Source organism: Panicum hallii, chromosome 3, assembly GCF_002211085.1.
Source record: "Panicum hallii strain FIL2 chromosome 3, PHallii_v3.1, whole genome shotgun sequence".
NCBI classification, from domain to species: domain Eukaryota; kingdom Viridiplantae; phylum Streptophyta; class Magnoliopsida; order Poales; family Poaceae; genus Panicum; species Panicum hallii.
Genome location: NC_038044.1, coordinates 7,504,547 through 7,530,310, shown reverse-complemented (window position 1 = coordinate 7,530,310; position 25,764 = coordinate 7,504,547). Strand labels below are relative to the sequence as shown.

Here is a 25,764-nt window from a genome sequence, read left to right as displayed (position 1 = left end):
TAGAAGGGATAGTTTACAATTTAGAATGGATGGTTTTTATTGCCAAAAAACACCTCTTCACCAATGCAATGCACTAGGATTGAAAGAACAAATAGGAGCATCGGTGGAGGACTTGCCGGTTGCCATAGTGCTGTTATCGGCTCGTCACCATGTGGGTGCTTTCCGCGCGACGCAAGGTGAGAATCGAAAAGATGATGATGGAAAATTGGAAATGATGCGTCGCTAAGTTAGACTGTACTGAAGATCAATAGATAAAAGATGTTTATCCTATAGGCTGTGGTGAGTTGATAGTCGCCTGCCACTTGCTTGGTGGCTGTATCCGCCTGCAACTTGCGGGTTGCGTGAGTCTCTGGCTATTAAGGTTTGTATTGATCATATTGCTTTTCTCTTGATAAAATATGAGCTCAGACATGTTCGTTGAAAAAAATTTAACCCTTGAGATAAAAAGTAAAAAGAAGTGCATCATCTTCTAAGATGCAAAAGTAAAACTGCGTACACAATTTAATGCTCAAATATGTCCTATCACTCCTTTTTTTTCTGCGTGGGGATAGCTCTTGCCACCTGAAATAGAAATCGATAGGAAATTCTAGAAAACGATATGCACAAATTTAATGCTCAAACATCCCCTATCACCTTTCTTTTTTGCGAGGAGGAAACACTTGTCACCTGAAATAGAAAACGATAGGAAATTCTAGAAAACGGCACAGCGCCGCGCACCCCCCGCCCCCCCCCCCCCCCCCGCGGGTCTTGATGGCCCATCATCCTCTTCCATCATCCCACCCTTGTTCTCATCATCAGGCGACAGCATTGACCAGTTGCCTCATCCATCGCCGTGCTGGGCTGCTGGCACTGTCACTGTGGGCCCCACCCGGGAACACGAGCGCCCACGACGTCCACCCGGGTGGCCCCCGTGCCCCGCCGCCACGTCGGCCTCGCGCGACCCCCCTCCCCCCGGTGCACCCGGCTCACGTAGATCCACCGTCACCGGCACGCGGGACCCGATGCGTCCGGTCCCACCTGTCATGGTCTTCCACCTCCCCGCGGCCGCGCTCGTGGGCCGGTGGCGTGGCGTTTGCCACCTCGACCGCCCTGATTCGGCGTGGGATTCTTTTTGTAAAATCCGCTCCGCCTCGCTTTCAGGCCTCATGGCCAGCGCGGGACTCCACCACTCCTCCCCGTCTTCCTCGCCCTGCCGAATCTCCTACCGAACCCACGCGAGGCCGGCGTCCGGCTCTTCTCCCCCGCGGTTCAGATCCCCGGATCGAGCCGGCGCCTCGTGAAAGTCCGCAACGGCGACGAGGTGGGATGCTTTTTTTTTTTGTTCTGCTCTCGAATTGGTACCAGTTCATTTGGATTCGCTGTTGCTTTCTGCTAAAAGATGGCTCAACTATCCTTCTTTTCTTGCTAATTGAGTCTCTGGTTAGCTTGGATCCTCTGCCCCGCAGATTTTGAGATGGTTTCTTTCTTGGTGATTAAGCTCCAAGTGTTTTGCTAGTCAGAGTTGGCTAAAAGTACACTGTTTCAAGCAATAATTGAGTTCCTTCCTTGCACGTATGAGCGTCTTACGTATTATGACAGATGAGAAGCACAGGATCCAGCCAGGCATTGCCAATCTCTGACCTCCAAGTTGCTGTTGCTGTTGCTGTTGGCAGGTCGCTTGGAGCTGTGGATCTGCTGAGGTGGCGACATGGGGCTGGATTTGGGAGCTATTCTCAAACCCGGCAGCTTCGGGGTCTCGGACCACGACGCCATCGTTTCGATCAACATCTTCATCGCGCTGCTCTGCAGCTGCATTGTCATCGGGCACCTGCTGGAAGGGAACCGATGGGTGAACGAGTCCATCACTGCGCTTGTCATGGTGGGCTCTCTGCTCTTGCAGTCCAGGTGTTTGTGGCTTTGCTTCAGTGAGCACTGGTTTGATTTTTTTTAATGTGCTGTGTTGTCTGTAGGGTCTGATCACTGGAGGTGTGATTCTGCTCGCCACTAATGGGACAAATTCACGCATCCTTGTGTTCAGCGAGGACCTCTTTTTCATCTATTTGCTTCCGCCAATAATCTTCAATGCTGGGTGAGTTTGCAAAGTACTATGGTGGTTTTGTGTCTTAGATTTCCTTTTGGAGCCGATTATTTCCTTCTATGAGCCGTTCAGATTCTGATCAATTTATCATCAGCAACAATAACATAGCCTTTTAGTCCAAAGCAAGTTCTAATTCTGACCAATATGCAATTCCGTGAGCTTTTAAAGCCATTAATGTGAGAGGTCAAACAGTAAATGCTGAATGCAGAAACAAATATTCAACTTCAAACCCACTCTCTTTCTTCTGGGTGTTGTAATTACACTATGGTGAAACCCTGGGTTTCACTATCTTCACCATTAACCATTTTCTCCAATAGACACTTTTCCTGAAATACAAAGTTTCCATTGAATTCTTTGGAGGATTGTATCAGGTGCTTATAGGGAGCCTTGTATAACTAAAGGGTTCAAATGATGTGTAAGCACACCTTTGTTTAATCATTTTTGCTGAATGTGGTAAACTATTTCAGTAATTTAGCCTAACCGAACTGTGCTACGCTATCTGCAGAACTTGCTAAAAGATCCTATTGTTAATTTGCATTGCTTATTTATACTCCAAACACACATCTCATGCTAGTAAACCTTTAAAGGTATACCGTTGTAAATGTTTTTCCACATTATCAGGTTTCAAGTAAAGAAAAAGCAATTCTTCCGCAACTTTATGACAATTATTTTGTTCGGAGCTGTTGGGACTCTGATTTCCTTCGTAATAATCACTCTTGGTAAGTTGCTAAACCACTTCTGCTGTTTTCATGGTCTTACTTTATTTTCACATGTATAGTCATAACTCGTAATGTTTCTAATTAGTAGTTACACAACATGTTTTTTAGGAAAATGTCAAAAGCACTAGTATCAGTTATAGGTTGGAAAATATGCATATATACCACTGATGTTTGGGTCTATGCCCTAATTGCCATTGCCACGATAATATTTTTTAACTCCATTTGTCAAGTGCTTTCGATGCAAGTTTTCCTTTCAGTCCTTGCTTTGCTGGTAGTGATATCTTGTATATTAAGGTAAAATATCTGTTGACAGAGCAAATATATTTTCTTATTAGCAATGAATACCCATAACTCTTATGCAGCTCTTATGGCAGGGTTAGGTGCTACATGAAACACTCACAGCACATTACTGAGAAGATAGCTTGATTTTCCTTCTTCATTTGCAATAATAGACTGAAAAACTTTCCAGCTTGTTGGTTATGTGGCGCACCATGTGGGTCAGTACTTCAATAAGTTAATAGGTCGAAACAAAAGGCTTTCAGAACATGGATCAACAACTTGGAGTGTTAAATGGATAGATGTCCTATAGGGTAGGAGCTGGTTGGATTGGTTCTCCTTTCAAACCAACATAGTGTCCTGAGACTGTTATAAGATGTGAATCTAGTATAGTATGGATGGTCATTATTTGTAAACCATACTGCCTAAGGCACACTGACAATGAACACTGGAAAGAAGCCTGCTCTTTTAAATTCAAAAGACTGAAATGCACCCTTGCATATACATTTTAAATATTCATGAAGTATTTGAGATAATTTAGATAAATGCTAAATGAAGTATGCTTCTTGATAGTTGGCAACCATGTGATGCATCAGCAGCATTGCTGATAATTGTTCTTCAAACCCATTAATTCGTGGAGGTCATCTTCATACAGGAAACTATCTTCAAGCATGATGTGCTCAAATCTTGTAGTCTTGAACTTTGATGTCTTGCTCAGGTTTCTAAGTTTTTTTGTCTAATGGACATATCAGGTGCCATGGGATTGTTCAAAAAACTTGATGTTGGTCCACTCGAGCTTGGAGACTATCTTGGTTGGATATATTCTTGACCTTTTTACTCGCTGATTAGACCATGGATGCCATTGTCAATTTTCTAATGCTTGTTTTTTTTTGTTTATCCATATGTGCAGCAATTGGCGCTATTTTCTCTGCAACAGACTCGGTTTGCACCTTGCAGGTTATTGTCGAACAATATGCCATCTTATCTTATAAAATCAAATAGGAGGCTAATTGATTGGAAATTCATTATCTGCAGGTGCTTAACCAGGATGAAACACCCCTACTCTATAGTCTAGTTTTTGGTGAAGGTGTTGTTAATGATGCAACATCTGTTGTGCTCTTCAATGCAATTGAAAACCTTGATATTGGTCATTTTGATGCTCTTGTTCTGTTGAATTTCATCGGAAAATTCCTCTATCTGTTCTTCACCAGCACGATACTTGGAGTAGCTGTAAGTAACCTCCTGCTACTGTTTTGAGTTGTGGTGTCTTATAGTAATCTCCTACTGCCAAAGTAACACTACATCGGAAAACCCCAAGCAATCTACCTTGATGATTTGAGCATGCCTCTTTTGACTGACTGACAGTATTCTTTCATGGCAGGCTGGGTTGCTTAGTGCGTACATTATCAAGAAGCTTTGTTTTGCAAGGTCTGTAGAGAGCTCTCTAGTTCTTCTGGGTAGTTTATTGCACTTTACTTTACACTACAAAATAACAAGGTGGTACTCGGCGTGAGCTAATGCTTGTGGTGATGTGCAGACATTCAACTGACAGAGAAGTTTCTATCATGATGCTCATGGCATACCTTTCATACATGCTGTCAATGGTAAGTGCCTGAATATAATCAGATTTTTCTCTTGCTACTTTCAGAAGTGAAATAAATCTTGCTAGTAAAATACTAAAATGTTTTAAGGGGAGTATATGAATATCATGTGATATCGGTAATACATTAAATTTTACTTTTATTTACTAGTTTCTGCAATCTGTTGATTTGCAACCTTTGTTCTTATTTTTCAGCAGCATGCAACCTTTGTTCTTACTTTAGTTACCAAGATTTTTCTGATAATTTCTTCCATATTTCAGCTGTTGGACCTGAGTGGCATTCTTACTGTCTTCTTCTGTGGAATAGTAATGTCACATTACACATGGCATAATGTGACAGAAAGCTCTAGAGTTACCACTAAGTATGTATTTTGTGGTAGTCAGCTTTACTCGAAAACATGATTATATAAAGAACATTATGTATACTACCTTGCTGATTTGCCTTTTCTATGCTGCAGGCATACTTTTGCAACTTTATCGTTCATTGCAGAAATTTTTCTCTTTCTCTATGTTGGGATGGATGCATTGGACATTGAAAAGTGGAAATTAGCTAGTAGCAGGTACCTTTTGCTGCTGATATTTAATGATGATGTTTTCAGGAATAGATCTATCACCAGCAGCTGCCATGGATATCTTGTCCTTTTTTTAAAAAAATGACCTTTTTTTCCAAATTAATGTTTATCTGTTTCTCCTACGATGCAGTCCTAAAAAACCAATTGCTTTAAGTGCAATTATATTGGGCTTGGTTATGGTTGGAAGAGCAGCATTTGTGTTCCCTTTGTCTTTCCTGTCCAATCTAAGTAAAAAGGAGGCACGTCCAAAGATATCCTTCAAGCAACAAGTTAGTAGTTGAGCTTTTTTTATGCATCTGCATTTTTGTGTCCCTTTGGGAACCAGGAGCTAACTTGCCGGTATTTTCCTTTAGGTAATCATTTGGTGGGCTGGTCTAATGAGAGGAGCAGTATCAATTGCACTTGCCTATAACAAGGTGATTTTTGAACCGAATTCTCATCATTAGAAATGTTCTGATCTGCTACCAGATTTCACATATCTACGCTTGAGCACCTAATCTATAGGCTCTGATTTGTATTAGTCCTTGTAAACCTTTGCAGTTTACAGCATCTGGTCATACTGAGGTGCGAGTTAATGCTATCATGATCACCAGCACAGTCATTGTTGTTCTGGTCAGCACAATGGTAAGACTGCTATGTTTTATTATTATCTTCATAAATGTGCATGTGTTAGTGTTACACATTACGCAGACACAGGAGATGATACTGAAACTAATTAGTGTAATAGTACATCGTGCAATACTTTTTATGTTTCTTGATACACAAAATCAGATGAAAGGTCCATAGACATGGATCAACAACTTTGCTTTCTTGAGAAAAATGAAAGGAGTATCATTTCGCTAATGTATATGCCAACATTTGATTCAGGTTTTTGGTTTGCTGACTAAGCCGCTGATTACTCTCCTCATCCCACCAAGGACTGGCCCAAACACGTCATCTATGCTCTCAAGCCAGTCAATTCTCGACCCACTTCTCACTAGCATGATGGGGTCTGACTTCGATGTAGGTCAGATCTCCTCCCCTCAGTACAACCTCCAGTTTATTCTCACCGCGCCAACTCGCTCCGTCCACCGCCTATGGCGCAAGTTTGATGATCGGTTCATGCGCCCAATGTTTGGGGGGCGAGGTTTTGTTCCATTTGTGCCTGGATCACCAGTGGAACGGAGCGACCCTGATTCTCACCTGGGCACTGTGACTGAGGCAGAGCGTTGAGTCGAGGAGCCGAAGATGTAGACAATCCTCTGTACATGTTCAGGCAGATACCACTCTATTTTGTTCTCAGAGTCATTTGTTGTAGATTGTTGTATTACCTGTAGAGCTACACAAGCTTTTGTAAATTTCTGGGAGCCAGCACCAATTGTAGATTAGTACTCCAATTTATCTGTAAATTTAATGTTGTTCAGAGAGAATAATCACATGCTGGCATATTGACATGCTTTTATATAATTGTGATGGGCCTGTACAAACAATATCTCCTTCCCCCCCCTCCTGAATGGAGGGCTTGAAGCAAGAACTCCTCATTGAGAATGTTCGATGTATTGAAGACCTTGTTTTTCCCTTTTTGACATTCTCGAGGTAAATATATATCCTATGAAAATGAGGTAAAAATTTCAAATGCGTGAAAGTAGAGGATATGAAAGCACTCTAGAATTCTTAAAAGATGAAGTAAATGGATGGGCATATTCGATATCTCTACAGAACTAGAGTAAACCCAACTTCGGTTGACACATGACAAGTACAACTTGATGGGAGGGACAAGTCTTTTTGAGAGACAAAATGCAAGGGTAAGGGGATAAAAAATAAACGAAGGTTCGAAACGCACACAGAAATGGCCGGAGGTGCACACACGCCGCAGAAGATCCCCTGCCCCCCTGACCACAACCATTTCGAGTCTCGGGAGACGAGACCGTTACGTCCCCGCCCCCTCCCCCCGCCTTCGGAGCGGACGAACCAGCGAACCGCCCGCTCATCTCTGCCTCCACCACCATCACCACCTCCTCCTCCCACCGAATCCCATCGCGAGCCCTCCCCGATTTCCCGTCCGATGGATCGCTTGTCGCGGCCGGCGAGCCCGGGCGGCGGCGGTCTGGGTTACGCGTCACGGCGGGGCCTGTACGCGCGGCCGGCGAGCCCGGCCGCCGGCGGCAGCGCGCAGACGTCGCCCGGCGGGTCCCCGAAGGAGTCGTCGCCGGTCCACCGCCACGCGCGGGCCGGTTCGCTCGGCGGCGTCGGGGCCGCGTCCACCGCCGGACGACGCGCGGGGGTCGGCGCCGGCGCCCGCGCGCAAAACAGCGCCGCGCGCGCCGCCGCGCAGCGCCTCGCGCGGGTCATGGGCGGCGACGGAGGCAGCGGGAGCGACGACGACGACGACTACGAGCTCTCCGGGCCACCCATCGAGCTCTCCGCCACTCCGCGCCGCACCTCCACTCGATCCCCTTCGCCCTCGGTAACCATCGCCGCTCCTCCTTAGTTACATACATGGCCATCTCGGTGCCACCTTGCATGTCGATCCGGTGGCATTTGCTTTGCATGTGATTATGTGGTGTGGTTTGCAATGCTAATTTCTATTCTCATCATGACCTGTGTGATGGCGCTAAGTGGTGGCGTGCAATTCCGTGCATTTTAGATAGGCCGGTACCTTGCCGATCAGACGCAGGTGGGCAGGCCGCCGTCGCTGACCAACCGTTACACGGCTGGGAAGTCCGTCCCCATGATACCATCGATCAAGCGGCCGGCGACAAGCGGGGCAGGCGCGGGGACGGGGGCGGGGTCGGAGTCGCCCATGCCGAACCGAAGGGAGCAGAGGTAAGGACTATCACGCTCTCAAGTACTAATTGTTGCGTCGCATGCATGAAAATTTTCCAATGTTTTAATGCATTTTGGAGTGAACAATTGCGCTGTAGCCCTGTATGGAGTTTTCCAATCACACACGAGAATTCTGTTAACTTTAATTCAGTATTTCAGCATGCCTGGGTTTCAAGTGTCTGCCAGATGCAGTTGATGAGCTTTCTCATGCTGTTTAGTGGCTAGTTTGCTTTGAGGCGCAACTTATCTTCCAAGGACTATCGATGTAGCATGTGATAGTTTCCCGGACACAGAAATTGTGCTAAATACCAAAGGATAGAGTTAGTGTGCTGATTCTGCATTTAGTTGTTACTTGTAATGTGAAACAGCAAAATTCATTAATGAAAGTTGTTTGTTGCTAAATCTCAAAGTTTGATGCAATTTTACCATGTACCTTTTTCTTGGACTGTTACCAACTTACGATGATTCTTTGGAATATATGTCACAATACATGATTCTGCTTACATGCACTGCTTCTGGAACTTACTAGAAGGTTCATGCAATCAGATGGTGGATTTAAATGCACCAACTTAATTTATTTTGAACTAAACAATTGAGCAATGCTGAAATAGGATTGGTCATTATTGGATAACTGAGTCAAAACCTGGGGTTTTCTGAGACAGAATTAGTCAAAAAGATCAGCAGAAACCACTGCAACTGACATGCCACATTATTGAATGACACTCATTGATTGAATTACACTTGACTCAAGAAAAAAATTATTAGAAATTTAAGTCATGGTTATTTTTTTGGCATTCCTTTCAGAATTATTCTAACAGTTTTAGTTAAGTAAGTATCTGTTTTTTTCTTCAAAAGAACCAAATATCCGTTGCCTTTCAATTCTTGTTTCTTGATGATCACTCGGTAAGTAATATAGACTACATCATTCTTAGGAGATCAGTTGATCTTGGAAGCTCAATGAGAGGTCGCCGTACATCTTCTTCTCTTCATGATGAGGTAATTCTTTCCTGAATGTATTTTTTATATAAAATCTTAACACTATGATCTGCATAACATTCTGTTTACCACTTGTGAGGTTAACTTGCAATATGAGTTCTCTCTCCTCCATGCTATGATCCTTGTCTAACCAATGTTATGGACACTGTCATCTGTCAATGATTCGCATAAAGATTTGTTTTAATCTGGAATGCTATTGCAGATTAACACACTTCAGGTGGAAAATGAAAGCATGTATGACAAAGTGAGATATGACGGTTCTATTTTGCTTTTGTACTTTAACATGTTGGAAGCAACCAACCTCGTTTTATCTTACTTGCATCTTCCCAGCTTCACCTTGCAGAGGAAAGGTCCGAGGATGGAGATGCCAAATCCATGCACATGGAGAGAGAGGTCTTTTCCATGATAAATCATGATTAAATTTTTGCTTCTCATTGTTGTTGGTTGAATCATACTGCTTTTTTTAGTTTTCAACTTGAAGGCTTCATCTTTACTAGTATATTCTGTTTGGATTATATGCGAAGATTTGTTCTGGGGTCTCTTACTATTCACATTTCTAACTAAGTAGAGATTAATTTCATTAGATGAATTTTTTCTGAAACCCACATACCTGTTTCACTCTTGTTTTTTTTTCAATATAACCCAAGGAAAAAACATCAAAGGAGAGCAAAAGCCCAGAACTATCATTTCTGCATGAGTTTCTTTACCATCCTAGGAGAGGTACCGAAAATTTGTACCTCAAGTACCAAATTGTGGTACCTCCCTAGTTATAACTCTGGTATATTTCCAAGTACTGTGAAAAAAAAAACTCCTTTAGCATATTTTGCCCATCAGCCACTTTTGGAATATAAGAAATCACATATTATGTTCCTTCAGCTTAATCTCTTCTGCTAGTGAAGTAACAGTAAACACTCTGATGCTTCAACTGTAAATGAGGGATTTTGGTTGCTGTTCAGTAGGGACTAGATAGCTATACAACAGCACCAGAACGAAGTTTCATTCTGTCTCATTGAGCAAGAGACAAGTTCTGCAGCTTTGTTGGCTTATTTCCTTCTTTGGAAACTCTTTGCATCAAAGTATATGCATTTAATAGTACTCTCTGTTGGAGTATATTGGGCCCATGTGTATAGGGCCCATAGAGGCCCATGTATATACATAACCTCTCTACCCTGTTTAGGGTTTGGGATGGGAAAAATAATCTTCTTCACTCTCATTGTGTTATTTCCATGTTTGTATTTACCAATATTTGTTTCCGAATGTTAGGCTTCTGATATTGATGATGCGGTAGAAACAGAGACAATTGTGATTAGCAGGTATGTTATTTACTAAAAATATACTCCCTCCGTCCCAGAATATAGCTACGTTTAGGGTTTTCCAAAGTCTAACTTTTTGAACTTTGACCAACAATATCTCTGAAAATAAATTACTTTAAATAGAAAAGGTTATATATTATAATAGTTGGTTTCATGATAAATCTGCTAACATAATTTTTATGTTATTAGTCTTTGCAATTATCTTGCTATTTATAGTTAAAATTGAAAAGGTTTGACTTTGAAAAAGTCTAAATGTAGCTATATTCTGGGACGGAGAGAGTACTACTTATTATCAATGCCTGCATATTTTAAGCCATATTTTCAACTTGGTTCACAGGAAGGATGCAGCACTAGAACAAAGAAAGGTGCATTTCCATAGAAAGCTTCTCCTGCTTAAAGTTTTGAGGAACAATAGAGAGAGAAGTTTGCTTTTGTTCTAGTTACCTTTTGATTATTACTGCATGCAGTCTGAAGATCTTTGTGATCAATTTTTGCTCACTGTTCTGTTTGAGCTTGATTCCGTTTTTGCTCTTAGATTGCTATGAGAATTGCTTCACGAAGGTCTAGCAGTGCGAGCTGTGATGAGATTGCAACCCTTAAGTCTGAAGCAAAGGTCGATTGGATCCTTCCTTGAATCTTGTTATCTATTGCTGAATGAATTTTCTGGTGTCATGTTTTGCAACCATAAACTTTTATTTACACTGTTGGCTAGGCTGCTAATAATGTGGTTACATCTGTGTCTCGGAGAGTAAAAAGTGCTAGATCAGAACTGAGATCTCTTCAGGCAACAGCCAACAGAATGATCCTGTCACAGGAAGATATGGTGTGTACGTTTGGTTACATTTAGCACTTTTTGTCTGTGGCTTTATCATTACAATTGTTCATGAAAATCCTTAATCAGGAGGAGGTGGTGCTAAAGAGATGTTGGCTGACCCGCTACTGGACATTATGTTCTAAACTTGGTACCAAGATCACCTTTGCACTGTTTATACTCCTTTGCAACAAGGGGGTAGTCCCTGTGTCCTGAATTATAAATATTTTCTCAAATGTTATTTTTTCCTGAATTCACACAAATCTTCAAACAGCAAATGACCACCACTGTATTTTGTAACTGCTGGCACAACCATAGTTAATGGGCTAGGATGCATAATTTTCTACCCGTTTGTCTTTCGTTCACACCACACATTTTTGCACTACAACTTGACTTAATTTGCTGTTTAAGCACTAGACCTATCCTATCTTTCATGAAATTAGTACTTGTAATTATTTTTATGATAAATTCGTACAATATTTCCGTTACAAAGAAGATTAATGCCAACTCAAATTAGATATGTTCCATTAGAAAAAAAAATGTGCCTCGTCCATGTGCAAGCAGACGATTGTCTTAACATATATGTAATATTTAATTTGTTATAACTGCTGGTTTCGGCTAATGGTGAGTTCCCCCCCATTAGGTATACATTCTGATATTGCTGAAGAAAAACAAGAATACTGGTCCTCATTTGCACCACTTGCACTTGAAGCAGTCCTATCAATTGGGCAAAAAGCAAGAGATGGAACTTTATCAGGTGATATCCCTTTCAAAAGCTATATTTTGTTCTTGACGTTTTGATCTTTTACTTCCATGAAACTGTTGATACAAAAATACTATGTTACACTTAGTATGCAAGTACTTCATTACCATGACACGATATGACAAATAACACTGAAGCACCTTCAGTAGGATTCTTTTTTTTACATAATGACTTTGATTTAATGAAGTGAAGCAACGTGGCCAATTTCTGCATGCCAGAAATTTGGATGTGACTTCAATAGAGTTGCTCAAATTTGACTCTGTTGTCATCTTCTGGCTGCAAAATAGGACTATTACTACTTTACATTTTGTGCAGTGCATCTTGTAAATGAGGCCGTTTCTTTGCAGCTCGCAAATGATGTGGTTTCTTTTCCCTGTAAAAGGAGCTTATTTTTCATGTGTATAAAATCTCATCTGAAGAGCTTATTTATTAGTTTTACTGCCTTTAGAATGATCTTGAATGATGAAGGCTTACTTTTCAAGTGTATCAGACTACATACACGGCCTTTGTCACATAGCAGTAGCACCCTCACAGTTCATGTGGTGGCAGATAATTCTGAGATGGAGAGCAGAAGCAAAATGTCTGATGCAAATGATATATCTGGTGATGGCAACATTGAGAGTATGATTTCAGTTGAGAAAGGGCTGCGTGAATTAGCTTCACTCAAGGTTCTTCTCAGTACCTGTATAATTTTGTGTGCCAACCTATATTACTTTCAAGTTTCAACAGCATGCCAGCACGATCAGTTTTACTGAGATACATAATACACACCATAAAAAGTTCTGCTCCTGGAAAAACATGTTTCATCATGTTCGGGTGTATTAATTGATGTACATAATTTCCTAGAATGTGAAAGCTATTGTCTGCCACCTCTCAAATATCTCTATTCTAGTTAATTGTTCAGAATATTTTGAATATGTCATTTCAAGTGATATGGAAAAGTAGATAATCCAACTTCTGAACTTCAGAACCCTACTGCCCTGATAGAGTAACTTCTGCATCTCTGTAAAGTATATAGTAAAAGCAACATATATGCAATTGCATTAGCTTTTGCATATTCTCACAAAAATGGCATTACTATATTTGTGCATCTATTCAGAGTGCAGTGATAATAAATTGATATTCCCTTTGAAGGTAGAGGATGCAATCATGCTTGCTTTGGCAGAAAATCGGCATATCAAACCTCTCTCAGGTGGCTTTTCCAAAATGTACTCATTTCTTATTCTTTCATCTTACTAAGATTTTATATATAATATTTCCCTTAGAGAAAAAGCAACAGTCTCTTATTCACCATAACCAGATTATAGAGAAAAAGATCTTAGACTCAGTGATATGATGATAGTGTTTGCATGTTTAGCATATAGCATAATTTGCAAAATGTTGAGTGCTGTTCTCTTGTAACTGGATTTGCAACAGGAAATGACAACTCATACAACATCAAGAACAATATAGTTGTTAACTCAGCGACCTTTCTTAGTATAGCTGAGCCTGCTCAGAATCATTCCTATTCCCAGCAGATGAAGAGTTGGTTTGAATGTACATTGTAGATTTATTGGAATGAGAAAAATATATTTGAAGTTTATGTATATTCGTGAAATGAGAGATTTATTGGGGAGTAAGGAAATTAATTCTAAGTGATTTTGTTGTTAGGGGTAATTTGAGGAAACAAGTATCGAGTTATGGCATGAATTTATTACAAAAGAGGGTGTTGTTTAGGGGGCATGACAGTGGGTTTATAGAGAGTTTTAAAGGCTTTCAGCCCTTTTCTCAGCGGTTCTGCGACGTGATAATGGAGAGGCCTACAAACATAAATGCTACACTAGTAAAAATATTTGAGTCAGAATAGAACTGCACTGGAGATATATAGTTCAAAATTTGGTTCACACCCTCAAGTATTGCATGAACTTTTCAATCTCATTTTCTGGTTTTCAGAGCCATTTCTGAGAATTATCATGCATAATCAACCTGTACTTCAGAAAAATAAGTGTTATTATATGATTTAATGTCGTTCAATGATTAGTTCTCACCTTTTGATAAGAATTAAGCTTCCAATAACAGGTCAAGCTTCTGAGGGTCGGAGCCCTTCCGAGTCATTAGGTTGGTTATTCTTTCAGTATTTATTTTTACATCCATGATTTGAAGAACAAGATATCAACTATCTTCCCTAATTATTGTCCAACATGTCCTGGTCCTAGAGTTAAGCGCAGAAGAACGTGAAGATGTACTCTTCAAGCAGGTAAAAGATACGTCACCAATATTTTATGTTGCTCAAATCTTCGAGCTGGACAGCATTAATATTCTTTTTGTGTTCCATTGTTAAATAATAAAGTGAAATGCACTACCAGTCCCTAAGCCTAAAACCCTAAACTTGTTCCATGGTTTCATCCAGAATTCCAGATCCCTAAACTCTTAAATGCACTGCCACTCGAGGTCCAAATGTCTCTAATAAGCACGTGTTCGTCTATGTTGTACCGATGGCTAAGAGGGATAGAGGTGTCCCTCTAGTCACACTCAACAAGTTTAAGGAACCTCATCTGCATGTTTAGAGTTTATGGACTTCAATGACACTGCAAGACAAGTTTAAGGACAGCATCACTGGAAGTTAATATACAATAAAAAAACCAATCTCCTAATTCCATATAAGTGTCCATTATGCTCTTAACAAAGTTGACTAAGTTAATCCTTTAAAAAATTTGACTAATAAGTTAATATAAAGGGATATGCAAAACACCTTATAACTTTGCTTCTTATTTTCTGGTCAGCTTCATGTGTTATTGCCCTCGTGTGCCCTCCTGTTTGGCTTCCAGTAAGTGTTGCATCGAAGAACTGACAAATACGCTACAGGCATGGCTGACCTATTATTGGAGGAGGGCCAAAAATCACGACATAGAAGAAGATATAGCTGATGAGCGGCTACAGTTTTGGATAGAACAAAGCAAACACCCAATTACTACGACCGACGTCATAGAAGGTACTAGATTATTTTTCTTTGCACTAGTGAAACCTGAGCTAATAAATCTATGTTACAAGTGGATCAATGATGTTAGTTACATACACGTTCTCCCTGTCTAATGTCTTTTTCTTAATTTAAATTTTGAAGTCACAATGAAATAATTATTGATTTTTTCCCCAGCAATCATGTATGAAAGTTTATAGAGGACACCACAACCTGAATTTAAATTTTTGATGCAAATAAAATCACTGCTGATTCTCTTTTTTTCCCCCTCTGCAATCATGTACGAAGTTGAGAGAGGACTCCACGAGCTGAGGAAGCTGGGAATTGAGTCTAAGCTGTGGGACGCGAGCAGGAGAGCTCTGAACGACGACCTCAGCAATCATGGGAGTCCAACTGGATCTGAAGCGTAGCGAACAAATTTAGCAAATGCATAAATTGGAGCGAGGCTGTAGTGCCGATTTTGTGCCGTCAGAGGCCCTAGAGCCCTCCTGATATTCCTTCCATGTTTGTTGCCTTTTGCTTGGTATATCGTCATGTAAAAAAATAAATTTTGATCAAAATATCTCGTAACCCTTCCTTTCAAATTATCTATTCTAGGCTAGTGCTGATTGATCTGTGAAAGCAAAAGGGGCTAATCATGGAGTCATCGAGATGCCATGCTTTCCACCAGGTTACTCTACTGCAACTAGAATATTATGCATCGCTTGATTTCCCTTTTCCTTTTGCAATGGTGGTGGTCTATCCTTTCAAGGAGCAAAGCAAGCTTCCAGGGTGAAGCTACCTAGGTGACCAACCTGAACTGGACTCTGGTCTCGCACCCCTGACACAATCCTCCACGTGCACTCCCCACCTTGAGAGACCATGTCCACGGAGCCGCCGTCGCCGGCGAGCCAGCGGCGACGGCAGTGCGTGGCTGCCACCGCGGCCGCGGCCGCTGCCTGCCTCGCGCCTGTGGTCGTGTTCCTGGCGGTGCTCGTCCTCGCGCCGTCCCTCATTCCGCGGCTGCTCCTCCGGCCGCATCACGTCCTCCCCTACGTCGCGTCCGCCGAGCTCCGCCTCATGTCCTTCGACGCCGCGGCCTCTGCCCTCGCGTACAACCTCTCCGTCGTGCTTCGGTTCGACGGCCCGCCGGGCCTGTACGCGCGCCGGTACACGGGGGTCAAGGCTGCGCCGTTCTACGCCGGGCAGGAGCTCGGCGCCGCCGTGGCGTTGCCGGAGTTCACGCAGCGCCGCGGCGGGGGAGGCGCCACGCTGCCGGTGGCGTGGGCCGGCGTGCAGCGCGTGACGCCCGGCCGGCGCGCGCGCTCGGTGGCCGCGGCGCTGGCGCGGGAGCGCGCCCAGGGGTGGATCAGCGTCAAGGTCGCCGTGCGCGCCGCGCAGGACGGCGATGAGAGCGACTTCGCGTGCTCGCTGAGCTTCCCGGTGCCCTCCAAGCGCGACGGGAGCGGCAGTGGCGCCACCCCCGTCGTGTTCGATGGCGGCAGCTGCGCTGACGCCGCGCGCGGCGAGTTCTAGACGCCGTCGAGCCGACCGGCCGCTGCAGCCTTGGAATGGAATTGCGATCTCTGGAATTGCTTGCTCGGTTGGGCTGTGCGCTCGATTCTATGTGTGACTTACTTTTTTTCCACGTGACGTGCGTGCAGATGCAAGAAGTTCCCGAGTCTCCAAGTTGTCCAATGCCTTGAGCATCTTTCGTTCATATTTTCACGGTTTTCTTTTTCTCATCATGGCCAAAAGACATCTCGTTCATCCTGAAAATTTTCTGAAACTAAGGAACTGTCACGTACCTGTCTGCATCAGCTATGAAGAGAAGCACCAAACATTCCCTGAAGCTGTTACTGCAAAATGAAAATCAAGTTACTGCCGAAGATTCAGGAAAAGCTGAAGGCTGAAGCATCCTGAGGAACAGTGGGCTGTCAAGGCCCAGTGAACCCGAAGGCCCAAAAGTTTAGGCCCAATACTCCAGCACTTGTTAGCTGTTGCAGCACGGCTTGTATCATCTTCATATAGGGTCTCTCTGGTTGATGGAGGATTTGATTTGGATGTAATCGGCGGACGGCGGCGAGCTCCGGCTCGAGACCGCCGATTACCTCTATTTCCAACATTATTCCAGTTACTAGATACTACATTCGTGAGTGTATTTTCTGTGAGTTGCATCCTGGCTGTGACAGGAACACAACAAAGCGGCAAATGGCACACGAGTGTTTTGCATCATGACTTCAATTGAAGCACATCATTCTTCAAACATAGAACTATAGAAGGCAGTTCCATTGAAAATCAGGCGTAGACTAGACTAAGCAAACAATGATGGTTTCTTCATCTATGGGTCACCCAAGAAACGTTACAGCATTCAAACAAGGCAAACGCCTGAAATAGAACTGGGCATCAGTGTGGCGATTATTTGCTCCTCTTGACCGCACGCCTGCCCTGGCCCTTCTTGGGCGGACCCTTGCCACGACGTTTCAACATTTCCAGCTTGGACAGACGCCTGTGGAAAAGAGACATGTCCCAATAAGATAAATACTCATAGTATGATCTTTCAGGGAAAGTTTTCTGAAACAATATGTAATGCAAGCATTTCGGCTATGGTTCACTTGTGGTATGTCATGAAGAGAAACAGAGGCAGCTGAGGAAGAGGCAAAGACATAAAGCAATATGACATTCAGGATGGATGCACTGATACAAGTACTATGCTTGATTCGTGGCAATCGTGAAAATGCTTTTGCTTGCAGCCTGGCAGCTCCCAATTCCCATGAAGATTCTGTCTCCAGGCAGAAACATCAGTCACCAGCATAGAATTTCTAAGTAATTTAGTTTGAACACATTCCATATTCCCATTGTGAAACCAGCAGAACTTTGGCTTGGCCAACACTGAATAGTACAGGTGAATAGACTTGTAATATCACAAGATTCTTATTGCACCCAGGATGCAGGAACCAGAAGTAAGATAAAATAACATTGAAGATTTCTCTGGCTTTCTGAAGATGTAAAACGAGTCAGAATACTAACAGAGCTATAACATTTGTTAATATATATTCTTGTCAGATGATACAACCACTAAGCAAGTGCTATAACCACTCCCAGACTGATTTCCCTGTAATTAGTACAAAATAAACCAAAGATTCAAACCCAAGTTCCCAACAAAACCCAGCCCGGAATTAGTCAGTTATTTCCAGGATCATGGTTACATAACTGAACACTACAAAATTAAGTACATGAACCAGTGCAAACATTACCAAATCCCTGGAGGGGTTAGAAGTGGAGGTTTCTCTAGAAATTTTTTATTTAGTTCAGCCTAAATCCTAGCTATATGGATCCAAATCCTTCCTATCCAAACAGGCCCTAGTGTAGCGAAAATTTATGATTTATCCTAATAATAACAAAGGCACTAGCAGGTGCATGATTACTGCATGAAGTGAAATGAACAATCATTCTACTAAACATAACACAGTTTTTCCTCAAGTATGCACCAGATCAACATCGAAAACAGTCATGACTGTTGAAGAGACGTGCTAGAAATACTACTTGCTCCCGCGAACATAAGCATCCGAGGTGAAATCACTGCATTTCCATGCCAAGGAACACCGCTGGAGCTGGGAATCCTGAACGCCTAGTTGCAACGATCAGTAACTAGTACCACTAGATCTTGTGAACTCAAAGACTTGGTGCCGGTCAGGCATACCAACAAGCACACCCCGAGCGTCACCGAGACAACTCTCTCACTTCGAGGTATATCAGCGAACACATGGCGGGCACAAGCAGAGCGAGCAAGTAAGCGTGCCAACTGCTACGAACGCGCAGCGGCGGGGGAGGGAGGATGGAGGCGGGTGCTTACTCCTTCTCCTCGCGCGCCATGACGAGCGGGTCGTCGCGCTTGATGTCGTAGGGGTACCACTGCGCGACCTGGTCGCCGACCATCTTCTTCCGCAGCAGCTTCGTGGCCGCGCGCTTCCCCGTCGGGTTCAGCGCATGGCCGAAGATGGCCGCCCGCGCCTCCGCGGCCCCCGCCGTCGCCGCCGCCGCCAGGAGGCGCCGCAGCCCGCCCGCCGACGCACTCATTTCTCCCTCGGTCGATGGCTCGCGATCTGACGTACCGACGACCCAGATCGTGCGATATTGTTGGGATTTGGTGGGCTTCTGGAGTATTGGGCTGGACCGGATGGGTAAATGCAAGAAGGCTTGGCCCGGACTAATAATCTGGGGGCTATGATGGGCTCCTCCTCCATTTGTGCCACAACTAACTTGACTCTTGACTCCTCTTTCTATGAGTGACCTAGGAGTGACCTGGCTTTTCCGATCTCAGTCCAGGGGCGCCACATGGCTCCGGCGGCGCCCGTCGTCGCGGCGCTGGGCGACGACCTCCTCCGCGAGGTCTTCGTCCGCCTCCCCACCCCCGCCGACCTCCTCCGCGCCGCCGCCGCCTGCAAGCCCTTCCTCCGCGCCGCACGCAGCGCGCCGTTTCTCCGCCGTTTCCGCCGCCGCCACCCGTCCTCCTGCCCGCGCCTCCTCGGCTGCATCCTCCTCTTCCCCAACCGCCGCCGTGGCAAGTTCCACCTCCTCCCCATCTCTCCCCCACCATCATCCTCCTCGTCCGCGGCTTCGGCTGCCAACGGCTGCGGTGGCGACTTCGCCCTCTCCTTCCTTCCCGGCGGCGGCTGTCTGGGCCGGGGCCCCGCCACGTGGGAGCACCTGGACTGCCGAAATGGCCGCCTCCTCCTCAAGAACATGGGGTCCCAGGATCTCGCCGTCGCGGACCCGGTCTCCCGCCGCTGCGTCTCCCTCCCGGCGCCCCCAACCGGACGCGCCGTCGGGTACGGCCTCTTCGCCGACCACGGCGACTCCTTGGAGTTCCGCGTGGTCTGCCTCTCGCGGGACGCCGCCTCGGGCGAGCTACGCGCGCTGTTCCTGTCCTCCGGCGAGCTCTCATGGGCCGACGTCGCCGGCGCCCAGTGCCAGACCAATCTCGCCGCCGGCTCCCGGGCGATGCAGGCAAACCGGTCGCTGTACTGGAGGCTCGACGGCGGGGAGCTCATGATGGCATTCAGCACGGCGTCCATGGAGTTCTCGGTCCTGGACCTCCCGCCTGACTTGCGGGAGCTCAGCTTCGATGCCGTCGACAGGGGGGAAGAGGAGGATGTCAATGTGCTCCATCTGATCACCATGAGGGGCTTCCGCATTGAGGTGTGGGCTGGCACGGTGGACGGTGACGGTGGGATAGCATGGAGGCGGGTGGAGAAGTCGGTGAGGTTCCACAAGGTGCTGACAGAGATGATCAATCCTTCAGTGGATTCGTACCAGCACGAGCTAGATGTCATCGGAGTGGCTGCTGGCGTTGTGTTCTTGCGGCAGTGGAATCATCTATTCTCCATTGATCTTGAAACCATGAGGCTCAAGATGTTGCCCAATAAGGATTGCGCAGAGGCACTGATCTATCCTTACACAATCGTGTGGCCGCCTTCTTTCTTGAATCAGCAGGACAAGGCACCTGATGAAACGGGGAACCAGTCAGTGGTGGGTGCCTCACACAACTCTTGAGTAATAATCTGCATGTACACAACAATGTTAACCAACTGTACCATTCATATTGTTACTACATATAAGCTAGTTAAAAAGGATTGAGACTTTAACTTCTATAGAGAGAGAGAATATGATACTGTTGTACTCCAAAACCTCAATGGTTAGTTTGTTAGGTGTAGCATCTTGGTACAACTGAACTTTTTGAGTTTGATGCAGGAATAGGCTTCTTGTGATACCAAGCTCCATCGCATGGTGAGGAGTTTGGCAGAGGCAATGGTGGAAAAGGAAGGAACTTGATTATCGGAATGAAGGCTTAGGAATTATCACTGCTCAGCTGCTCTAGTTGTGCTTGCAAGTTTCAGCCTTGTATGTATCCTAAGTATCCTGTATTTGTTTTCTAGGTTGGTAAAATGTTTTCTCAAATTCTGCCTGCCGTTGGTCTAGTAATCAGTATTATTCCATCTGGAAGTGTTGTATTTAGTTTGTTTAACTAAGGTTGGCAGAAGCTTCGTACTGTTCATATAGTTATATTGTGCTGATTTATGTATCACTTCATACTGCTCATATGAGAAATGACCGACCTATCTCAGTTGGACTTGGTATTAGTGGTCTGTGCCGTCTCCCTGTCTGTGTTTGTTAAGAAATATGCAGCTACGGGGAGGAGTTATTGGGGCTGTGATTGTGTTGGTTTATGTAACCCAGGTTGGAGATTTTGTTGGAGAAGAAACTCTGGTTGCCCTTGAGTTTGTCTCATGTATCCGATGATGAATGTGAATGAATTCCTGGTGTTCATGCGATCTACTTTAGTCTGGAGCTCTGTTATCTAGCTTGAATGATGGCATTAGCACCCGTGTCTGTTCCTACTTGCACACTGATTCTGCTCATGCGTAGTGTGACTCGTTATGTCAGATCTGCAGTCATTGGCATTACAAAAGGCAATTAAAAATGGCAGTGTCATTATTCAAACGGGTTAGGTTAGTTCAAACGGGCTGCGGATGGAGTACAGGGCAACAATCAATGCCATGTTCCACATCTGCCTGCTTGTCCATCTCCCGATATGACAGAAGTACATGGCAACAATGCTCTCTTCATTCTACTACAGATCTCAGGTTCATGCAGAAACAAAGATGGGTTAGCGGTGGGCTACTGGGCTTCACGGCCTAATGGGTTGGGGAGTTAGGCAAGTGAGCTTAGGGTCTAGTTTCTGCATGTCCAATGTTCATGCAGAATTGATAAGGGGTGATATTCCTTTTGGTCTAGTTTCTCACAGGTCCTTAATGCCACCTTTTAAATTGCAACAGGAGAGAGCACTCCTACCTGAAATCCTGAATTGTTATATCACTTAGTTCACTTAGTTATCAAACATGGACTGAAACACCCAATAGTGAAGCAAAACAGAATGTATTTTGTACAAATTTCAGGTCAGATGTGAGTAAACAATCCATGAAGTACTGACAATCATGTATGATGCCCATGGCAAATCAGATATGCACACAAGGAACTGGGACTGAAATGCACACATTTCATGAAGCATTGCTCTCTACCAGATCATCATGATCGCTGGAGGCTGCAGATAAACGCTGCAGCACATTATTAACACCAGCAGAATCATGGTGAGACGTTTTCCTGGCAACAAAAGATCGGACCTCCTTGTGGAGCTCAATCCAGCTCTGGCCAGTATCCTTCCTCAAGCCCATTTCTCTCATCCTCTTCATGATTCTGGCTCTGTCATCCCATCTGCCCTCAGATGAGTAGATGTTTGATAACAAGACATAAGCAGCAGTGCAGTCAGGGTCAAAGAGAAGCAACTTCTCTGCGGCATATTTCCCAACCTCTGAGTTCTTGTGGAAGCTACAAGCTCCCATTAAGGCCTGCCAAAGAAGAGTGTTGTCCTTGAAGGGTCCATCTTCTATGAATGCTTTCGCATCGTATAGCAGACCGGCTCGGCCAAGCATGTCAACAACACAAGCATAATGTTCCACCCTTGGATGAATTCTGTATTGTGATGACATGGAATTCAGTACCTCGAGGCCCTTCTTGGCTGATCCAACATGGCTGCATCCATGGAGCAGCGATAAGAATGTGACATCAGTGGGCTTGGCACCATCCACTTTCATGGACTCAAACAACCAAAAAACCTCGGAACCATGGCCATGCCGGGAAAAGGCTGCAATGATAGAGTTCCATGAAATTGTATTCTTACTTGGCATTCCACCAAACACCTTGATAGACTCCTGTAGTTCACCGCATTTGGAATACATATTTATCAGACCATTGCACACATAGGTGTTCCCTTCGAAGCATTTCTTGATGATCAGTGCGTGGATCTGCTTCCCAAGAGCAAATGGTGCAGAAGCACCAAAGGCCCCCAGAACTGAAGAAACCATGTTTGCATCAATGACAACTCCCGCGCCAACCATCTCAACAAACAATTTGAATGCCTTCTCCTCCGGTCCATTTTGAGCATATCCACCAAGAATCACAGTCAAGAAAACTTCATCAGGGTCCTGACAAGAGCGGAACACCCTCAGGGCATCCTCCATCAACCCGCATTTGGAGTACACGCCCATGAGCCCACTCTCGACATGAAGGTCAGTCTCAAACCCTGCCTTGACGACAAGCCCATGAATCTGCTGCCCTTCTCTGGCTGCAAGAGATCCAGCACAAGCCAGCAGGGAGCTTGAGTATGTAGCACTGTTGGCGTCCACCGCAAGCCTCATCTGCCGGAACAGAGAGAGACTCTCCCTGTAGCTCTCCGCCCGGGCCATCCCGGAGACCATCGCCGTCCACGTGATGACGTTCCTCTCCGCCATCGCGCCAAACACCCGCTCCGCCAAGGCAGGGAAGCCGCACTCGAAGTAGGCGGTCACTAGCGCGTTCCCGACGGACACCCCCGCGTGGAGCCCGGAAGACACCGCCAGCCCATGCACAGCTGCAAGCGACGCAGCGCCCGCGCCCCCGTCGGCGCGCGCGCACGCAGATAGGACGGTGGTGAGAGTGGCGTGGTCGCACGCACCGGCGCCCGGGGCCGCACGCAGCATCCGCCTGAGCAGAGCGAGCGCTTCCGAGGCGGAGTTGGAGGAGGCGGCGAGGAGCGAGTTCCAGGACACGGAGTCCCGGACGCGCATTTCGTCGAACACCCTGGCGGCGTCCCCGCGGCGGCCGCAGCGCGCGTACATGGCGACGAGGGAGTTCCATGCGCCGAGCACGTACCGGAGGTCGGCGCGGCTAGGGCAGAGGTGGAAGTGGGCGGGGTTCTTGGCGACGATGGCGTGGAGCGCGGCGCCGAGGCGGAGGTCCCCGGCGCGGCCGCAGCGGGCGAGGAGGCCGCTGAGGTGGGCGTAGCTGAGGAGCGGGGACCACGCATCTCTCATTCGGGCCGTGCAGAGCCAGAAAGAGATCTGATGATGGTATGCGTATGGCTATAACCTAACTGAAGAAAAATACACCTTAGAGCATGTCACACTCCAGTTCATTTTCATTCCACTTTTCATATTTTAGAATATATTAGTTTATCTAAATGAGTTTCAAGTCGATCTAATCTAATGACTAGAAAAACAAAGTTTGGATCCATAGTTGTGTTGCATGGAATCGGCCAAATTTTGTTTGAAAGTGTAAGACCTTTCTCCAGTTCCTGATCCGAATCTACTAGCACAAAATACTACTCGCATACCTCACACAGTTGTTGGATCTTCAGCTGCAGTTGCGTTCAATTACTCGCATCCTTTGGGACCTATGCAAGGAGAAGAAGCAATTAAACCACTACCCTCTTTGTCTCTGTCTCTCTCTTGTCCCAGTTTGCAAGAGCTTTATTTGGGTTTGAACCTTGGTTTTGCAAAGATGCAAAGAGTCTTTGCATGGTTTGATGTACTCTTGTGCTGTGAGTAGATGCAAACCAGTGCGAAGTCGGACAAGTACTCGTTTCCAATCCGTTCCCCTACCATAAAAAGCCTCAAAAGTAACAGATTTGTTGAATGGAGTTTAAGAGTTGGGATTTGGGAAGTTTGAATCCAGAAGATATAGATGCTACGAATGATAGTGTTTTCCGCACACGAATTGAGCAGTAAATGGCAGATGCTCTGCCGTTGCATGAAAAGATGCGGCAGTTTACGAAACAGGGTTACTCACAATTTAAAATGGAAAAGAAAGGTAAAAACTGCACAAAGCGGAAAGCAGCAAAGCATCTGCGAAGAAGTGCCAACGATAGTGAGCCCGGCACGAACAGCAGCTAGGAAAAGTGTTTGTGATGCGACGTCCGGTAAAGGTGGATGTCCTGCACACGAATTAGTTGAAGTTATTGCAGTCCTATCCCGCTGATGAGGCATCTACCGCAGATGTTCCGAGTCTGACCTCATCAGGTTTTTGCTGTTTTGCAAGTCAAGGCCTCAAGCATCAACCAGTTCACCGCAAACGAAGGAAATGGAACATTCTGCGGCCATGCTTTTCTCTACAAGTGGACACGGCCTCGATCAGTGTTCACTGCTCATCAATTGTTAAATAAACCGGAACACAGCAGATAATACCAGCGAACTTGACGGTAAAATTATATTGGTTCACAAACTAACATATGTTTATAGTTGGATGACACCAGCCTGCATTGCAATTCCCGAACCAGAAGAAATGAGAACCAACCAAGACTTTAACCCTTCTAAACTAAGATGTAAATGCATAAAACAGAATTCTAAAAAAAAACTCCCTAGATGATAACCTACTAGGCTCTCAAAGCTCAATGGGTCTTGGGACGTTTCGGATTTATTATTCCGGATGCCAGTTTTCTTTTAGTGGACATCTTCAGATCTCCATCCCGACGCTTCCTTCGTCCACTCCTGGTGGACTTTCTCTTGACAGTTGTTCCCTCCTGTTCATTCATCGGCCTATCATCATCTAGTTCTGAACTGGGGCCTTCCACAGACGGAGATTCCTTGCTAGATTTGTCCTCCTTCCCTTCTTTTTTATGGACCCCAACGATCAAATCCTTGCTCAACACGCGGCGATCGACGCGGCACGAGGCGATGGCGGCGTCCTCCTCCACGTCGGACGACTCGTCGTTGGAGGCGGGGAGCAGGCCCTGCTCCTCGAGGCGCTGCTGCAGCGCCTCACCCTCAGGGCGCTTGTTGCGCTCGAAGCGGCGCACGTACTCCTTGTTGATATGGATCTTCGAGAGGTCCTCGCCGGCACCGCCGTCGGAGTCGTCGCCGGACCCCGCGAGGATGTCCGGCGTTCCCTTCTCCTTTACCGGCGACACCTTGTTCACGGGGAGTTGGGCGGCGGCGGCGGGGTAGCTCGGGTGGATGGCACGGCGATCGAACACTCCGACTTATGGGGGCTAGCTACGTCACGGGTCTTTTTTTTTTTTTGC

At 45.4% G+C, this 25,764-nt stretch overlaps 5 protein-coding genes across 5 annotated transcripts; 3 read left to right on the top strand and 2 right to left on the bottom strand.

Moving 5' to 3' along the window:
- Positions 1 to 1,135: 1,135 nt before the first annotated feature.
- LOC112885851 (sodium/hydrogen exchanger 2-like) lies at positions 1,136 to 6,713 on the top strand. Its single transcript, XM_025951527.1, has 15 exons — positions 1,136 to 1,300; positions 1,653 to 1,858; positions 1,950 to 2,068; positions 2,699 to 2,796; positions 3,825 to 3,884; positions 3,983 to 4,029; positions 4,108 to 4,302; positions 4,454 to 4,500; positions 4,610 to 4,676; positions 4,934 to 5,034; positions 5,131 to 5,232; positions 5,375 to 5,513; positions 5,598 to 5,660; positions 5,785 to 5,868; positions 6,112 to 6,713. Exons 2-15 carry the CDS (start codon positions 1,688 to 1,690, stop codon positions 6,454 to 6,456), a joined length of 1,638 nt encoding a protein of 545 aa, XP_025807312.1. The 5' UTR covers positions 1,136 to 1,300; positions 1,653 to 1,687; the 3' UTR covers positions 6,457 to 6,713.
- Positions 6,714 to 7,629: 916 nt separating this feature from the next.
- On the top strand, positions 7,630 to 15,702 carry LOC112885852 (coiled-coil domain-containing protein SCD2-like). The gene is made up of 17 exons (XM_025951528.1): positions 7,630 to 7,690; positions 7,871 to 8,049; positions 8,982 to 9,045; positions 9,248 to 9,289; positions 9,376 to 9,438; positions 10,309 to 10,358; positions 10,696 to 10,723; positions 10,894 to 10,971; positions 11,071 to 11,181; positions 11,260 to 11,320; positions 11,813 to 11,926; positions 12,482 to 12,600; positions 13,067 to 13,124; positions 13,991 to 14,029; positions 14,128 to 14,168; positions 14,777 to 14,903; positions 15,177 to 15,702. Exons 2-17 carry the CDS (start codon positions 7,955 to 7,957, stop codon positions 15,296 to 15,298), a joined length of 1,212 nt encoding a protein of 403 aa, XP_025807313.1. The 5' UTR covers positions 7,630 to 7,690; positions 7,871 to 7,954; the 3' UTR covers positions 15,299 to 15,702.
- Positions 15,703 to 17,092: 1,390 nt separating this feature from the next.
- Positions 17,093 to 18,989, bottom strand: LOC112886473. The gene is made up of 2 exons (XM_025952382.1): positions 18,724 to 18,989; positions 17,093 to 17,376 (listed from the first exon to the last, which is right to left on the bottom strand). The coding sequence occupies exons 1-2, from the start codon at positions 18,945 to 18,947 to the stop codon at positions 17,286 to 17,288; spliced, it is 315 nt and encodes a 104-aa protein (XP_025808167.1). The 5' UTR covers positions 18,948 to 18,989; the 3' UTR covers positions 17,093 to 17,285.
- A 162-nt stretch (positions 18,990 to 19,151) lies between these two features.
- LOC112887974 lies at positions 19,152 to 21,010 on the top strand. The gene is made up of 2 exons (XM_025954280.1): positions 19,152 to 20,399; positions 20,622 to 21,010. Exons 1-2 carry the CDS (start codon positions 19,206 to 19,208, stop codon positions 20,625 to 20,627), a joined length of 1,200 nt encoding a protein of 399 aa, XP_025810065.1. The 5' UTR covers positions 19,152 to 19,205; the 3' UTR covers positions 20,628 to 21,010.
- A 627-nt stretch (positions 21,011 to 21,637) lies between these two features.
- On the bottom strand, positions 21,638 to 24,165 carry LOC112886638 (pentatricopeptide repeat-containing protein At3g05340). Its single transcript, XM_025952595.1, has 2 exons — positions 24,079 to 24,165; positions 21,638 to 23,838 (listed from the first exon to the last, which is right to left on the bottom strand). The coding sequence occupies exon 2, from the start codon at positions 23,777 to 23,779 to the stop codon at positions 21,929 to 21,931; it is 1,851 nt and encodes a 616-aa protein (XP_025808380.1). The 5' UTR covers positions 23,780 to 23,838; positions 24,079 to 24,165; the 3' UTR covers positions 21,638 to 21,928.
- Between the last annotated feature and the right edge of the window lie 1,599 nt (positions 24,166 to 25,764).

What these genes read in the sequence shown, in the direction of transcription:
- LOC112885851 (XM_025951527.1), top strand. Translation starts at nt 1,688, where the DNA reads ATGGGGCTGGATTTGGGAGCTATTCTCAAACCCGGCAGCTTCGGGGTC. An exon ending in TTTCATACATGCTGTCAATG is followed by an intron (nt 4,677 to 4,933) that starts GTAAGTGCCTGA and finishes TCCATATTTCAG; the next exon opens with CTGTTGGACCTGAGTGGCAT. An exon ending in TTGTTCTGGTCAGCACAATG is followed by an intron (nt 5,869 to 6,111) that starts GTAAGACTGCTA and finishes CATTTGATTCAG; the next exon opens with GTTTTTGGTTTGCTGACTAA.
- LOC112885852 (XM_025951528.1), top strand. Translation starts at nt 7,955, where the DNA reads ATGATACCATCGATCAAGCGGCCGGCGACAAGCGGGGCAGGCGCGGGG. An exon ending in GAGACAATTGTGATTAGCAG is followed by an intron (nt 10,359 to 10,695) that starts GTATGTTATTTA and finishes CTTGGTTCACAG; the next exon opens with GAAGGATGCAGCACTAGAAC. An exon ending in AAGATGTACTCTTCAAGCAG is followed by an intron (nt 14,169 to 14,776) that starts GTAAAAGATACG and finishes AATACGCTACAG; the next exon opens with GCATGGCTGACCTATTATTG.
- LOC112886473 (XM_025952382.1), bottom strand. Translation starts at nt 18,947, where the DNA reads ATGAGTGCGTCGGCGGGCGGGCTGCGGCGCCTCCTGGCGGCGGCGGCG. An exon ending in ATGGCGCGCGAGGAGAAGGA is followed by an intron (nt 17,377 to 18,723) that starts GTAAGCACCCGC and finishes TCTTTTCCACAG; the next exon opens with GCGTCTGTCCAAGCTGGAAA.
- LOC112887974 (XM_025954280.1), top strand. Translation starts at nt 19,206, where the DNA reads ATGGCTCCGGCGGCGCCCGTCGTCGCGGCGCTGGGCGACGACCTCCTC.
- LOC112886638 (XM_025952595.1), bottom strand. Translation starts at nt 23,779, where the DNA reads ATGAGAGATGCGTGGTCCCCGCTCCTCAGCTACGCCCACCTCAGCGGC.